Source organism: Chlamydotis macqueenii, chromosome 23 (assembly GCF_036417535.1).
Source record: "Chlamydotis macqueenii isolate bChlMac1 chromosome 23, bChlMac1.mat, whole genome shotgun sequence".
NCBI lineage: Eukaryota > Metazoa > Chordata > Aves > Otidiformes > Otididae > Chlamydotis > Chlamydotis macqueenii.
This window is the reverse complement of record NC_141578.1, coordinates 7,260,093-7,277,551: the sequence shown is the minus strand read 5'-3', so window position 1 is coordinate 7,277,551 and position 17,459 is coordinate 7,260,093. Positions and strand designations below refer to the sequence as shown.

Below are 17,459 nucleotides of genomic sequence, written 5' to 3'. Positions count from 1 at the left end.
GAGAGTAGCGATGCTGAGGAGAGCGCGGCGGCGGCTACTGCAAGTCCCAGATCTCGCAGAGCAGGGAGGTCAGCCGGGGGTCCTTTGTTCGCCACGTCACCAGCACCTCCGCGTGGCTGTGGTTGAGGGTGCGCAGTTCCGTGAGGCGCCCGATAAGGCGGGCGAAGTGCTGCGGGTCCTCGGGGTGATGGATCTTCGAGTACTTGTAGAGGATGCCCAGCAGCGGCTCCTGCAGCTCTTCTACGTGCCGCTTGTTCCTCAGGAACGGGCGGTCTAGGGGAGCACAGCGGGAGAGCGCCGTTAGCGGGAGGCTGCGGCGGGAGCGCAGAAGGGCCGCGGGAACACAGGGGCCTCGAGGCGGGCGGGAGGGCGGGCGGCGGGCGCACGCGGGGCCTCGAGGCGGGCGGGGCGGGGCGCTGCCGCAGCTGAGGGCCGGGCAGGTGGAGGCGGGCAGCGCCTGGGCCGGGTGGAAGCTCTGTTACAGGGGTAGGAGCTAGTCGCCCCCCAGTTTACCTGAAAAAAACACGGTTGTTGCTACAAGCAGGGCATATTCGGTCTCAGTCACTTTCAGTTCCCCCATGCTTCTGTAGAAGTAAAACAGTGCAGTAATAAACTCCTCGGTTATACCTTAAAAATGAAATAAAAATGATCAGAATGTTATTTCCATGCTAATATGAATCATCTTTGTCCTAATCTTTTAAGGCTCCAGGCTGTTCCATTGCATGAAATAGAAAACTTTGTGAAAACAATGTTCATTTCCAAAGTAGTAACAAAAGTTGTATTGCAGTTGTACTGTGGAGCTTTTGATATATATAGCTCAAGGCTTTATCCTAGGATGGAAGCAAACTTCCATGAGGATGTAGTGCCTGCACATGTGCAAAGCAGCTCGAGGGAGAGGAGAAGAGAATGAGCAGTGTACACACTGACGGTGTTGCTCAGTGTGATTAAGAACAGGGCCAGCAAAGCAAAAAATTCCCAAGTATTTTGATTCTGAGACCTCCATTACCTGTGGTAGTAGTGGAAGTTGGACTCTCCTCATTGTGAGACATTTCCATGGAATAAATGGGAGTTTTATCAAAGGTTTGAACTTGACGACATGTCTCATGATCAGAAAGTCTTACGTGGCCTGGAACAAGAGAGATGACAGTTCCTAGACAAGCTTAATGTGGCTTTAAATATTTGCCTGCATCTGCTTTGCAGATATATACCTGAAAATATGTGAATTTTGGCATCCAGCACCAAGTTCATTTCTTGATTATTGTTGTCAAAGTCTCTTCTGTTAAACTTGACATAATATATAATATGACACTAATATAGCTAATAAAATCTGTCCACCCCACAATTTGTGCAAACACTCAAAAATGTTGCTCTTTGTTTGGAACTAATGAGAGGAAAACAGAGATCCTTTTTTTTTTTTTTAATGAAGCAAATTTAATTTTTTTTTTTTAAGCCTATAGAAGGTATGTAGGCTTTACCAGTACTATAGTGGTACTAAAAGTTGTTTCAAAATGGCAGAACCTCCTACTGGTGTTAATAGAAAGTCTGTTAGTCAAACTTACTTTCACTTGTTGATGGTTGGCATTCACTAATTCTTTGGTTATATATTTGGGCTGAATGCAAAAACATTGCCTCAACTGTTGACCCTTTTAGCAGTGCGATCTGATCTTCACTAGCTAAACTTTGAAATCCTGCAGAGAAAGATACATGTTAAGAATCAAGGAATGCTGCGGCTGCCTTTAAGCCCCTAACATGAGATGATAAAATGATTTTTTTTTTAATAAATGCCTTTACTGGAAAGGAGGAGCCATAGTTAAAAAATGCATGTACCAAAGACTGTTGGGATCTTTCTTGCTAGTTTGCAGGTTAGACCAAAAAAAAAAAAAAAAAAAAAAAAAGTGCAGTTGTTAGAAGATTCACAAGACCTAAAAATTTCAGGACTAAGCAAGATTTTATCAAAAACTTCTTCCTAATATCTGATTTATATCACATGGCCTAATACTTTATAAATTTGCTGCATTACTTAGTGACTGTGGATATTCTCCTTATTTATTGATATCTGATCTTTTTAAAAATTGTGTTCATCTTTTGACAAACTAATTATCTGCACTTAAGAGCAAAGGAACTTTACTGTTTATTTTCCTAATCCTGATTGAAGCAGGATATGTAACATAAGAAAACAAACAGCTCATCCGTTCTTTCAGATCAGTTCCACAGTAGTACTAAATTACATCAAATATCTGCTTTTGACATGTTAATTGACTTTTGTCAATACGTTTTACAAATTAAACCGTAATGAAAAAATTATCACCCTTGCTCTCAAATGTTATTTTTGTCAACTTTACATTGAAATGCAGTGAATTTAATTGCATGTCCCCTTGTTTATTAAAGGAAAATACCAATAGGAGCACCTGTTTAGTCCCTTCTGTGCTGCCTTTTCCTTTGAAGGAACATCTGTTTTCTTCTTTGATTACTATAATAAATTGCAACTGAACTGCACTTGAGAGAATGTGTTGAAATAGTAATTCACTCAAGACGGTATTTTGAAGTCCATATACTTTCAGAAAATGTCTCTACTGCATGTCAGAAGTGGAAGAGGAATCTAATCATAGCAAGCTTTCAAAGTGAATGTTTGTAACTTTCTTCATGACAAGTAAATGGTCAGAGTTGGAAGATAAAATAGTTGAATGAGAGCTTTCTTAAAGCCTGTATTTTTCGGGAATTCATGCCATCAGTATGGTTTCTGCCTCTTAAAAAAAAAAAAAAAAAAAGTCACACTATTCTGTAACATTTCCCAAAGGAAGGAACTTACCTGGAAGCCTTTTTGTGAAATCCACTAACACTTGTACATGGACAACTGCTGTCTCAGAGAGATGGAGGAAACTTTCCTCAGGACTTGCAGTTTCTTGTAGCTGCATGAAAGAGCATTTAGACATCTGGTATAACCAAGGTAGAGTGCTTAGGATAATAATAACTTAGCAATGCAGGCTGATGGTTCTGTATACGTACAAACTTCTTTGCTTCCTCAAGGGGAATTGTGTATTTTTGGTGTGCTGCTACAATGTGGTCAAGAAGCTGATGTTCCCCTGGAGTAAGTTCCATCTTCTCTGGGATCTGTTAAAAACATAAACCAATCAAGTGACAATGACCTGGGGCAAAAATAAATTATAAAAAGAGATATTTTAAATAGAAAAACATCCCACTTTTCCAGATCTTGTTGTAGATGATACGTGCTTACTGTTCAGTCCCTCATCTTCCAGTTTTATGTTGCAAAGAAAACTGCTCTTCTGTTTGAAATTCTTCCTGAGTCTCTTTGACTTGCACTGTACTTCAGTCAGCAAACCTGTGAGGCATGGAAGTGTGTATGAATATGTATCTTTTCAAAAAATTACAATTTGAAATAACCACTTTTATTAGTATAGATAACATGAGTCTTGCATCACAGGAGCCATCACCTATAACTACACTTCCTAGAGAACATGGCAATGTTACTCATTAGGTGAGTTAGTGTTCAGCATCCACCAAAGGCCTGGGTGTTTGCAGTCTTACGTTATTTTGCTTGTGGCTCTGTGACCTATAAGCGTGAGAATTTTTCATGAAAAACTATTGTGCAATTTTTAATTTTTATTTTAAAACACAAAAGCACATCTGATACGCTTACTGCTGTGTCCTGTCAAGGTTCAGGATATTTAGCTGTCTCTTGTTAGTACTTTCTTTTTTTTGTTTTAATTTCTTTGAAGAGCAGTCCTCTTAACTTCGGGAGATACTTCCCAAGCGTTGGTGTTTTCTACAGATGCAGATGCTACAGGTGCTACAGACTCCAGAATTAAATTTTCTTACAGCTAAATGAAGTTTAGACCAATACCATTTAGCTCTAACGAGGAGAAAGGATTGATGTAGGAAAAAGTTTCATCCAAGTTGATTAGTAAAGTAGCCAGTGTGGAAGGAGCACTTACATTCTGCTAGCATTCCCACAGCTTTACACTTCTTCAAGCGACATTCCTGACACTTCCTTCGCATGTACATGTCCATTTCACAATGACCACCATTCTTGCATCGATATACTGCATTTTTGGTAATGCTACGTCGAAAGAAGCCTACAGACAAGGATCAGGTTATGACTGAAGGAATCTAAGGAGCTTTATCTCATAATGATTTAAAGAATTAAAATGTCTTTTGGAGTGGTCGGGTTTTTTTGTTTGGTTGGTTTGGTTTTGGATTTTTTTTTTAATAAAATGGAAACAATACCTTGATTTCCTTGATTTTAAATTTGCTTTTTAACAATATAGTTCTGTCTTGTCCTTTCTGACTAACACAAATCACTCTTTTCCTTACCCAATCAAGACAGCTCCAATATAGCAAGTTAAAATGTAAGTACCAAGTAATTTTAATAAGTAAAATTAATAACACTGAAGTAAATCTGTAATAAATGGTGATGAGAAAATCAGCACCTGCTTAAATAGGCACTGTTCCAGTGAATAATCAATGCAAAAATCAGTTGCATGAAATGCTCATATTAAATACACATTGTGAAAGCATTTCTTTAAAAAATGTTATAAAAATGTGAATCTGGAGTAAGCGTGTTAGATAAAAGGGTCCTTAGATAAATTACAATCCTCTATAGAAATGTCAAATGAAAAAATAATGAAATCTGTTTCCTTAAATCACGGTCGTGGAACATTACGTTGAGCTCCCTGGGGCCGCGGCGCTGGGTGAGTTACGGATCAGCCTGTTCTCTTACCTTTACAGCCTTCACAGGTAAGTGCGTTGTAGTGATAGCCCGAGGCCTTGTCACCACACACCACACACAGCTCCTCCTGTCCCTTCAGTCGCAAAGAAGACTGGTTTAATCGTGGCCGTTTTAGTCCTTGATATCCACCGTCATCAATGTGGGGAGCCATGAAAGGGGGTTTGCTTAATTCACAGCTGCTGATGATACACTGCCCGTCGCTGTACTGAGAGTCCAGGCCGTATGTGCTGTATTGGGACTGAGGAGGTTGTGACTGCAATACTGGAGGAGGAATTTGAACTGCTGAGTATTGGCAGTAAGGCGGAGTCTGAAAATTGGTTTCTTGCAGCTGATAGTTTATGTGCTCCGGTAAAACATCTAGATATAGAAGAAATCGAAAATGAAATAAAAACCTGAAGAGTATCTTGGCATGAGCTACTTGAAAGTTTGAAAATGTTTTCTAGATTAAATATTTAATCCTAAATATTAGAGGATCGCATTTTCAGAAAGGCAGTCTGACACTTTCTTTTTAAATGTTCTACCTGTAATGTTTTTAAGTAAAATCTTGGATGTAGTGAAAATGGCTTGGTAACAGTTTGGGCAATGTCATGTGGGTGCCACTGGATTCTTGTTAGTATGTAATTGAATATCACTTGCCAGCTGATGATATAGCTACCTTTTGATTTTACACTTAAAGGTTGTTTTTATTAGCTGTCCACATTACAGAATAATATTTTCCTGTAAGTAAGTGAATTTGTTAATGAGTGAAGTGTTTGTTATCGATACGTATTTCAGGCATAATTTTGAAAATGTCGCACAATAAGATTCTGAGAAAGATGGTCCAGAAATTACAGAGTGGTAAAAATTACTGTGGCAGGAGTCTTAAAGTTGACATTCAGTACAGTAAAAAGCAGAGGCTTGTTTTATTTAGTATTTTTCCATAGATAATATTTTATAGTTAAGAAATTTAATTTTAGCAAATGTATGTACAGAATTATGAAGAGAACTTCTTCTTGACTTTCTGTCTGTAAAGCTTTCATTTTATCCAGCCTCCCTTAAATGTACACAGCTGTACTGAAGAAGGCTTGTGCAACATGCATCATGTTTCATTCTTACTTTGGGATTGTTCAAATCTCTGTAAAACCAAATTGGAAGGTTGTTCTGTTTTTTTTTTTTTAAGCAGTTCGGAGGTCTTTTAATGGGCATTGAGTCCTGCTTTTACTCATCCATAATCAAATTAGTTACTGCAATTATAGTTCTTTAAGATACAGAATAACGTCCAAGGCCAGGCTGGATGAGGCTCTGAGCAACCTGATCTAGTCAGGGGGGTTGGACTAGATGACCCCCTTGCAGGGGGGTTGGACTAGATGACCTTTGAAGGTCCCTTCCAACCCTAACCATTCTATGATTCTATGATTCTATAATAACCATTATGTATTTATAATGTATCTGGAATACTGTAATAAAAGCTGTATCCTTTTCATGCAAGTCCAAGGGAGTCAGCACCAGTAATGTTTATATGTAGTGATCAGTCAGCATAATCACATGGTGTAAAAAAATCTGCATGAGCACATGCTAGTATATTTCAATACACTTTCAGTATGGGCTTCATAGTCAAATGTGTAGCTTCTAAGAGCTTGTAAATGTAAACTAAAATGAAGAAAATAATGAGAATTTCTACAGATATCCGTTTTACTATACTGCTTTTTCATAATATAAAAATGTTGCTTTACTCACCGTAATACTGTATGGGCTCAGGAAGACAATACCCATCAGGTACAGTGACGTATGTATTTGCCATATTCTGCTCCCAACTGCACTGTTTCATTCACTTTGCTATGTGATAGACTTTTAAGAAGGCAACCTAGAGAAATGGAAAAGTAAAAGAAACATCATGTGAGAAAGAATTGCTGGGTAGCTTTAGCCATAGAGCTAAAAGCAGAAAACTCCAGAATATGAAACAGTTTGCAAAGCATAAGAAAATCAGACTTATGTGTGAAGTCACATAATACTTTGAATGATGTTGCAAAATGTTTGATTGTCCTAATAGTACAAATTCAGGATAGAGTCCACTTCTAAATTTCCAAGTTATATTTAGAACTGTTTCGCTCCTGATTGTACACAAAACCATGTGGGAGAATCAGACTAATAATTGGTAAATTTTCTAGTTCAGGAAGAGGTTAAAAGGAGCTTCACTGGACAGAAAAAAACTTGCTTTCAGAATGAGTTAGGGCATTTGCACTAATAGGGATGTGGTGGATGTTTGGTTTCTGCATAAAGATGGGCTTTTAGTGAATTTGCTTCATTCACTTCTTGTGCAAATTTGAAGCAAGTAAATATAGGAAAATAGCCTGGAAAGGCCTGCATGAAATATTTTTCTTCCCCATGTAGATACTCTTTTCTGCAGTAAAAGTCAGCTTTGCCCCACTGAAGCACTAATTTACATTAGGTTCCAAATGCGAGAGCCTGTATTCCTCTCAGAGTACAAAGCATCCTGTGAAGACCAAAAAAAAAAAAAAAAAATCTCCTATATGACGTATTGCCCTCTAGAGAGCTTTTTCCTCTGTCCCTTGCTTGTTGAAGGAGCCTGCGCTCCTGGTTGGATGCTTTGACATTCGCCATAACAAAGTGTACTGAGAACTTCCAGTGACACAGTTGGTGCAGAATAGCTATCGAGTTCAAAACTTACATTATTGTTCAGTAATTTCACTTCCTAGAGAGGTTCTGAAAAAGTGTGTTCTAAAAAGTCTTTAAAGAGTTTTAGAAAAAAAAAAAAGAATGTCTATATGGACACTAGCATCAGCTGGGTTTGAGTTTACATATGTGTATAGACAATCTCTGGTACTGCTTAGCAGTTGAGTGGTAATGAAGTAGCCGTTAGAGAAGTAAGGAGGAAATATTTTCCTTGCCCCTTTGTCCCTCTGCATTTGTGGCATGTATGAGAGCGTCACTGGTTAAAACTATGTTGTATCTGATGCCCATCGAGTAGGGACTTTACAGTTTTACATAGGCTTTCCCTGAGCAGATGGGAAAGACAGAAGAGGTGAAAAATGCAAGTAAGTATTTGGAAGGTATAGAAAATCAAACTCCTACGTGTGCAACAGGATTCTCTGTATATGCCTCTTGCAGAATTTACAGGAAATTGGGTTTAAAGATCTTCCTTGAAAGACTCACATGTTGGGTTTTATGCAATACCTATACCTAGCTACAGCTGAGAAAATGAATATCTCATTTCAGGGAATCTGAATTGAAGTCATGTCTTGAAAGACACATATCCCTTCCCCCAAAAACAGGACATACCTTTGGAACTGAGCACTTTCTCCTCATGTTGTCAGCAGAAGGTGAAAAGATGCAGTGAGGCTGGAATGCTGATTTTTTTTTTTTTTTGTTATCTCTGCTAGTAAATATTTGTTTGAAAGAGAAATGACTCACTGAATCATGAGGTTCTTATCAGTTAGATCAATTTGGCCTGGGCAAAGTCTACATTTTTCTCCCAAAATGTGTATTTGCTAAAGAAATGTGTTTCTGGATTCCAGTAGTTTCTTTAAATAAAAATAATAAAAGAATAGAAGCTAAAATAAAATTGCACTGATCTAGTCTGATAAAAATATTATATTGTGAGTATGAAGTACATATTACCAAATGCAAGGTGATCGGTAAGCAGACTTTCATTTGGCAAAGCTTCCTTAATTTAGGTATTGTATGAGAATGGATTTGAGGACTTAGCCCTTCTTACTGATTTTTATGGCTAATATCAGTTCCAACCACAGAATTCCCAGCTTAGAATGAGACTTTGTAAATTGAAACTCTTACATTAAGAGAATGTTTTAACAGTATTAATAGTAAATCCAGTGGTAATTTGAGGAATGCTGTACTGTCTTGAAATGAGACTTAACGGTCATGCCTGTGTATGTTAACTGTGTCATTTTCTGACACTTGAGAATTTAGCATTAACAAGCCTGTTCTTGTTAAAAAGCATTGGGCTTTTAAAAACAAAACATATAAAGAACAGAATAAGATGTGTAAGGAAGGAACTTAATTTTCTAGGTCAGGACAATTTTCATTATTTATGAGATTGACTGTCATAGTCATCCTTTATATGTGAGTCAGCAGTAGGGGAGCCTCCTCCAAACTTTAGGAGTCGCTGAAATTTCGTCATGTGTTATATGCTGCTCTCTCGTAAGTTCAGTCGCCATCACTAATCTCTCGCACCTCACTGGAAGTGAAACGTGACCTAAAAGACACTGCTTCAGCCCACACATACATTCATTAACACTTTGCCGTGCAGGCAGGTAAATTCTGCGTGCACACACTGTGTTCTGCTTAGCCACACACTGTGAAGCTGTGGAATCCTTGACAGAATGTAGCATACATGCCCAATTGTAATTTTCAAAATGTAGTAACTTGGAAAAAATTGAAATAAAATTGGAATAAGAGGTTTGGGTGTTTGGGGCAGTTACAGTCATGCCATTCCCAAACCAAAATATTTTGTGCCTATTTTTCTCTTTTCTGTGTACTCAAAATATAGCTGTATGTTTTGTGTATGTGTGCTTTAAAAAGGAAGAAAAAAAAAAGAAATATATCCCCAGAGATGATGCATAAAGATCTTTAGCCTAAAAAGTGGAAAAAACTCAAAACAAAAGAAGATTATTTTTTTAATAACTTATTTTGTAGAATCGCAAGCAGTAACACAGTTAGGATGAAAGTCTTTAGTCCTTAGTCAGACATAGTGACCTGAAAGAAAGTGTCGTCTGCATAAAGGCACATGCTGTTCCCTGCCTTTCCTTCTTCTCAGTTACTTCTGAGGTGCTATTTCTGCTGGGCATTTTCATGTGTGCAATCCTGATCATTTGGCAGGGGGAGGTTTTTTTTTTGTTTTTAATTTTAAAAGCCTCTACAAGCGGCAGAATGTAATTTTTTTTTTTTTTTAGAAGATGTGACCTACACACTAGGTTCTTTAAGCGTGTTTGAAAATGTTGCGCTTTTACAGGCTTACTTTTGACAGTAATCAGTCTTCTGAACTAGTACCAATCCAAATAAACTGGAATGTATGTTGATTCAAGGGACTGGTTATCCATCTAATACAGAATTTCAGCAACATTCAGTTATTAGTCCTAACTCAAAAACCTTTCAGTTCATCAAAGATGGAAGCCATTAAAGAAAAAAAAAAAGCTGTTAATTGATAAAAGTACAGTAGAATCACAAACCAGTCACTTAACAAAATGTACACATTCAGACTAGAATACATACTGTACATCTATTTATTGTTATTTAAGATATTGTTTTTATAATTTCTACTGCTATAAAATACCATATCATAAAGTAACATGTCATCCACTTATATTATTAAATTTATTAAGATGCAAAACATACTTCTTGTAGAAGCTCCAGGGAGCTCTTTAAGAGGTATGTACCGACGGTGCTTTGACTGCTATCGTAAATATTTTGACAGTTGAGTCATAGCGAAATTTCTTGTTTACAAGGAATTTTAGGAACGTAAGCTGAAGGTCTTCAACATTTATTTAACATACCTTGTGGCAAGTTAGTGATCATGTAGTGGAACTAGATAGCACATTTCAATCTTGGTGTTAATCACTGTACTTTTTCTTCTTCTGGAAAGCATAGCTTAATTTTTTAATTTGTGAAATTTAAACCAAAAATTGAAAAAAAAATTAACTGAGCACAACAGTTAGCAACTATGTGTGATGCCAGGTGATATATTCAGTTTAACTCAAACAGTTCAGTAATCACTAATTACTGTAATTAAAGAATGGTTTTGCAGGGGAGGTTGTGGGATCACTTGATTCATCCTGCATGCAGCTTATATGCTTTATTAAGGCTTTATCTGTTTCTCCCAGTGGTAATGTGCCAAGAAGCTCCTCAAAGCTGCTGTTTGCCCACTTCTCATTAAATGTGTTCCATCCTTGTTATATAATAACCATAATAGGAATCGGCTTATTTTGCTAAGGGACTGGCTTGCAATTATCTTGAAATCTTGCTTTGGAATTGTTACCCTATGAATAAATATTTCAAAGGTATAATTTTTATACATTGTAAAATAAGAGGTTAGAGGTTGTTTGAAACTTGCAGTTTTCCAGATACTTTGGGGAAGAGAAACAGTTTATTTTAAAAGTAGTTTTACTTCACTCTGTATGTCAAACGAAGTACTGTTAGAACAGATTTTTGGCAGTAGGATACCAAATTTAAAAGTGCATGTTTTCTATTTTCATTTAGTCAACCATTTAAAAAGAAAGAAAAAAAAAAGAAAAAAAGAAAAAAAGAAGAAAAAAAAGCCCAATGCCCGAAATATTTTTCACATAGCAAATTGATTTATGGCCAAAGCAACAATTTGTAATCCCAGAGCACTGAGAGAAGTAAATGAAATACTTACGGTAGTTGCAGAGAGTTTCTTGCTTAGAGAGTTGAGTCTGCTGGGCTGTGGCGCTGATTCTAGCGCTGAGTCCAGCTGGAGCAAACTGGGCCTTTTCCCTATTTATCAGTTTCTGTGCGTACACTAGGCTCCAGACACTCTGCAGAGCAATGCTACAGCTCAGAGACACAAACTTCCCACACAGCCTTTTCTGGGGTCGAAGCAAGGGCAGCTGCAAGTCCACATAAATCAAATAATAACTGGGTCATCAGGGACAGAGGCCATGGGGACCCTCACGTCACTGTTTCCCAGAGTTCTCCTTGTCCAATTACTAAATATTCTGCTTTATTGGTAGAATTTAAAATTCTCCCATTTGGATTGCTTAACAATGACACGTCTGAGTGTTAATGGATAATGTTCATTTCCTGGGTAGAGAAAATATTGCAATAGTATTATTTGGAGATATCTACATGACTTAGTAGCCTATTGACTTTGGGAAACTTAAGTCTGAAGTTATCTAATCTCCATTCTGTTCAGTGTTATAAAACCTAGTGTATTCAGAGTAAATTCAGTTTCTAAAATAAGTATATAAGAGCTTAAAACTCAGTTGTAGTAGAAATTAACTGCAGTGCCACATTAAATATTAGCCCGTGGTCATTTACTCCAACCCACATGGCATCTTCATAGCTGTGGTAATAAAACTATTTCACATAGTCATGCAGTGATTCGGACCAGGTGACTGGTCCATGTTAAATACATATATTTTCATTATTTTAACGGATCACTTCTATTCAAAGCTTAGCTTGACAATAAAAATGAGAGATCGGAGAGTCCACTTGAGTCACATAAAGAATTGCTGCAAAGAGGAGGAAAATAAACTGTTTTCCATGCTTGTAAAGAATCAAGAAATAAAAGGCTTATTTAGGAGTAGGGAAAATTTAAATTAGATACTGGAGAAAGCTATTACAGTGGTAAAAATAGCACTGGAGTAAGTTGCCTGTATGATCTTCATCACTGGATGTTTTGAAGAGCAGTTTGGGCTACCTGATAGAACTTACAGATAGTTATGAGTTATTTTGATCTGTGAAGGAGGAGAAAGGACTTCTGAGATGTCTTACAGCTCTATTTTCTGTCATTTTTTCCTTACATATGTCAGTTTTGTAAAACACTGACAAAGTCTCCGATCAGTAACATGCCTAGAGCCATATTAAATGGCAAAGGAAATAATCATATACTTCAAGCATGTTTTACTAGAGGTGAGTAAACAAAATGTTACTCATAGATACGGCCTGAAAATATTAGCTGAACAAGTTCATGTCATGAGCCAAAATCTAGAAGTGCCGCTGAAGTGGAGAATAAGGGACGTGTATGTTTTCCAAAGAAAATAATCAGCTCTGATGACACCAGTCTGACCTGAACACCTTGCATTGCACAGCTTTTGCAGCCTCATTTCCATCATTAGTGTAAACTGTGAGCTTCTGTGCAGTCTGACCTACACAGAATGTCGGCCTTTAAGCATTTAGGTCTAAGAGTCTGATGAGTCCTGAAACGGCAGGTCAAGGAAGGGCTTCCCTGGATCACTACCTGTTGAGAGAATTCATTTTCAACCTAGGCAGAATTCTTTGTTCATCTGAACTAGAGATTCTAGATGTCTGTAACTCGTTTGGTATCTGAGTAGTTAAAGGAAATCATAGCTACTCCAGCTGGATCTTCTCTACATAACTGACCCGTTGGGCTTGATCTGGTATTGGGTTGTTTACGTAACTGCAGTAATTAACCACTATCAGCCTCATTAATGAAACATAAACCACCTCTTCTGCTCATTTATAAAGCATTTGTCAAACAAAACTTAAACAAAGGGCAGAATCTCAGCAAAGTCACAGTCCTTCAAAAGCTACTGAGACTCTAACTACAAGTCATTATGGTCACTTTGTGCTTGTTTTTCAGTAAAAATGAAACAGAAGTGATGGCATTGTCTGTTGCTTCTGTTGCTCTTGGCTAACTTTTCACAAAAACATCTGAGATCTGTCACATGAGGGCAATGATGCCTGGACAACTATTTTGGCCGTTTCAGTACAAAATACTGATGTTCCAGCTCATTACTGTAAATCATCAAATGATGAAAGCAAGAGTCAAATACTAAACAATTGGGAGCCTTTGGAAAATTAATTGCTAATTACAGTAATAACTGTTATATGTGAGTTAAAGGTTATATTGAAATATAGATTGTTTCGTTATAGGATTAAGTCCCTCCTGTTAGTAAACTGTTCTGAACAATATTAAAGTTGAGTATTAATAATTCAGCTTATGTATTGAAATAATGTAACTTAATCTTTACCTATTTTTGGTTTAGAGAAATAAAATGTTTTAGAGGCATAAAATAACTGGCAGACAAATACATGCTAAGAATTTTGTGTACTTGCATTTACAATTTGTTGAGAAACTTGTGAAAAAACAGCAAGCTTTCTGTTCAACCTCTCTTCTGGATTATTTATTAATCTTCAAAAGGTGCAGTGGTTCTGGCACTGTGAAGGTTTTCTGTGTGGCATGGATGAACCTCAGCCCTGCATGCAAAACGGCACAAAGCCTCATGACTAACATTTTTGCAGGTCGGTCTTGCCTTGCACTCCTGGCTCTCAGCAGAGAGAAAGACTGAATTTTAATAGGATGTGTATCTGTTGTGCGTGGTGGTTTTGATTATTGAATCCCATGTTCCAAGATAGTAGCAGGTCCAGAAATTACAGTAGTAGGAGATTGTCCCTTGTTGTATTCAGCACATTCACCAACAATTTGCCCGCAAAACCTGAGGACAGGCAGAGGAAGCCTGTGTGGGAACGGTACTAAGCTGTATGTGGGCATCTGCGGAGGTTTGCAAATAACAGAAGAGACGTGGGATTGTCTGTCAAAGATGACTTGGTTTGTTTCATGTTGTTATTTGCCTAACATGTAATTAACCTAGAATTCTGAGAAAGGTGCTTGTTTTGTTGTCATTATTTGCCTGCAGCAGAGAGAAAACCTTGGTTGGTTTGCCCGAAGCTCACGAATATGAGTGCAGTAGGCCAGGGACTGACTCTCTGCATACATGCATGGCCTCTGTTCGACGGGGCCCCAGCCAGACTGAAGTGCTTAAGATCCCACGTAATACTTCTAATGAGGAAACACAACATTTTTAAAAGATGCTGTTTGTACTTCAAGTTCACCCAGTACTTTCTCCCTTCTGTAGGTTTTAAACACGTACTCATTTTGTAGCTTCAAGCAACAATGTTTGTGTGTCAATTTGTCTGAGCACTGGTTTGCAAAACTTTTATCTTCCCTACATTTAGCTTTTTAAAGCATACAGTTATTTGCAGAAAATAAAGAAAAATAGTCTTTACAGAGTAAAACTATGTGTTTTAGCAGAGGAATGAGAGTGAGACTCGCCAGGGAAATCTCATCAGGCAGCACCTTTTAACCTGAATTTATACAGTGTTCAAATATGCAATTATTCAGTTTTCCCCCAGGGAAAAGGGGGTGTCAGGGGGATCTATATAGTGAACAGCTCCCATTTAGCACTGTAGAGCGTGTGTTCATTCAGCTGTTTAGTGTTATATAATATTAATACTGTTTTGCATCAAATGTATCAGACAAATCAGCATAGTCAAATTAGAAAAGAAATAACTTGGGAGAAGATGAAAGTTCTCATTAAATTCTTAAATGTTTTCATGGGATGATATAATAGGAGACCATATCAGACCAGAGAGGAAAACCAATTTTGATCTTTTTAAGACTGATTTTTTTCCTTAATCATGAAATTGTTGTTTAGAATCATAGAACCTTTAAAGTTGGAAAAGACCTCCAAGATCATCAAGTCCAACCTCAACCTAACACCGTCATGCCTACTAAACCATGTCCTGAAATTAGTCCTGTTTAGTTTCGCTAGGCATTTGCCTGCAGGTTTTTTAACAAATCTTGAAGAGCTGAACACTTGCCTTACGTGGAATTTTAATGAAAGAGCTAAACTGCTTTAAACTCACTTGAAAATCTCAAGGCAGTATACAAAATGTTTCTATTCCTTCTGTGTATTCTCTTCAGCTTGGTACGCAGGGCAGTCCCTCTACCTTAAAGTAGAATAGGTACTAATAAGCCCGTCCATTCAACACTAACAACACATATGGGTATCCTTACATCGCCAGCTTTCAATACCCTGCGCCAAATCTGTGTTTCCCTTTGGCAGGAAGACCAAGATTTGTCAATAAAATGCTCCAGTATATCGGTATTCAGCAAGGCACAATGTGGAAAAAAGTAAAGATATCAACTAAAGCTTGATTACAATCTCCTGCGACGATCTCAGAATTGATGGTTCATAGAGAATACTTGTAAACGTAACTTTAAACACTGTAGTTCTTAAATGATTGTACTTCTTTGTAGGTACAGCAAAGAGAAGCCAAGTCCTGGACCCAATTTCCATAAAGCAGAATATCTTGACGCTCTGTATTGAGCATTACAAAATAATTATCGTGGAATCCCTTCGTCAGCACTTTATCAGCAGTGGAGTCTTGCTGCTGAGAGACTGAAAAAGCTGGATATGTCCATTTATCAATGATAATGTTTTCCCTTTTTTTCCAGCCTGGATTCCCTCTTAAGGACATTTGTTTTAATAGTAAAAGGAATATTAGACTCATAAATATAAATGCTGTGGTGCAATGGGTGACTCTTCAAGATTTATCAAAGCAGGATAATTAAGATGAACAATAAGACCGAGTTTCTTGGTAATAACTTTTGTCACAGGATGACTCTGTTCTATGCAACAGTAATCCACCTTGAAGTATAGGCTAGGAAGTGCAAGAAGAGGATTCACTTGCCTTCCCGGTCTGCGAGTCTCTGCGCTACAGGTTTTGTTGAGGGCAGTACCAGTGAAATTGTGACAGTAGCTGATGATTGTGTTAAGACCATCACTTAATTTTTTTTAAAAGTCAAAAAGTGCCGAGGTGTGTAGTGCGAGAGATAACTCTGTTTTGCTTTTTGAACAAGCTGTAGCTGCTGAAATATTTAGCTGTTAGAATCTTGAGGAAGGACTTGCAGTGAAAATGAGAAATACCACTTTCAGCTTTTGAAAAGCCAATGTCTGCTCCGTTACTGTGCGAGACTTGCAGAGACTCAGACAAAAATTTTAAACCATTAACATGATTTTACCCAAAACCCAAAAATTATCCTAGAAATTTGCCCTTTATTCTTTTGTCTGCTTCCAGCATTTAGATGCCACTCAGCCTGTCACAGATGTTGCCATATTCTACCGGACAGTTCCTCTGTGCATTGTTGTCCATCATTTACTCCACTGCCAGTTTCTGGATAAGTTACGCACATTACTTGGTGCACGTTGTTTTAACATCGTCAGTACCAATGCCTGAGCTCTTCCCAGATGTACAGATACTATGTTGTGCTCGGGATTCTGTGCTGTGTCTGTTGCCAGTCTCTTTAATTACTTTTCCTGTGGTTTTGGTCTGCCTAGATTTCTTTCTTTTGTGATTTTTCCTACTGTGAGCAAGAATCTCCTCAGCTGTACTCAGAAATGCTATGTATTTATTCCATATCAGAAATACTATTTATGATTTTTCAAAGATGGCCTAGAAATGGTTTGGGTTCTGTAGCAGCTTTGCTGTTTTGGAGAGCCTCAGTGTGCTTCTGTCTAGCATATCTTTTTCCTGCTAGAACAAATCCATGTTCTGTTTGACAAAATACAGCCATGTGGTTAAGGGTTATTAAAAGCATTAAAGCATTAACCTCTTGTAACCTCATTTTTCACTTTGTACACATACATAAGTGTTTAATCGAATCGAAGTTAAACACTAAAAAGTTTGAGAGGCCAAATTTATACATTCTCTTCAGTTTATACAGAATTTATGTGATAAGCCAAAGGAATTATAAGACACCACTACTCAGAAAATGCTCATCCGCTGATTTGTTTAAGCTCTGTTGCTACATACTAGAAGTTTTGGTGACAAGCATTCCCAGCATTTAAATCAAGGAGTTTTGCCCTACTGGGATCCGATCTGTGTCCTGGCGCCACACTAGCTTATTCTCCTGCCCTTTGGAAGCTGAACAAATGATTCTGTGTCAAAATATCTGCTGAAGAGGGAGTGAGACACATCCTTGAGTGAGAACGCAAGACTAAGGGCTGTGTGGTGCAGAGTCCCATCTCATTCTGCAATTTTATTTCAAGCAGCCAGAATCCCACAGAAGGCCTGCACTGATCCCGAAATTACAGTCTGACATAGCAGTGCTGGCCTTTGTCTCCGTTGCTTGTCTCTGCTTGGCATGGAAGGCCAGGATGTCATCTCTGAAGCCAGGGAAAAATGAATATTAAATCATAAGGATAAACACAAG

General features: G+C 37.9%; 1 protein-coding gene across 1 annotated transcript; it reads right to left on the bottom strand.

Annotated features, from left to right (window-relative positions):
• Nucleotides 1-3: 3 nt before the first annotated feature.
• Nucleotides 4-6,573, bottom strand: LOC104479534 (bile acid receptor-like). Its single transcript, XM_086765563.1, has 10 exons — nt 6,464-6,573; nt 4,739-5,104; nt 3,954-4,094; nt 3,201-3,340; nt 3,007-3,111; nt 2,810-2,909; nt 1,560-1,688; nt 1,007-1,126; nt 514-627; nt 4-273 (listed from the first exon to the last, which is right to left on the bottom strand). The coding sequence occupies exons 1-10, from the start codon at nt 6,552-6,554 to the stop codon at nt 35-37; spliced, it is 1,545 nt and encodes a 514-aa protein (XP_086621689.1). The 5' UTR covers nt 6,555-6,573; the 3' UTR covers nt 4-34.
• Between the last annotated feature and the right edge of the window lie 10,886 nt (nt 6,574-17,459).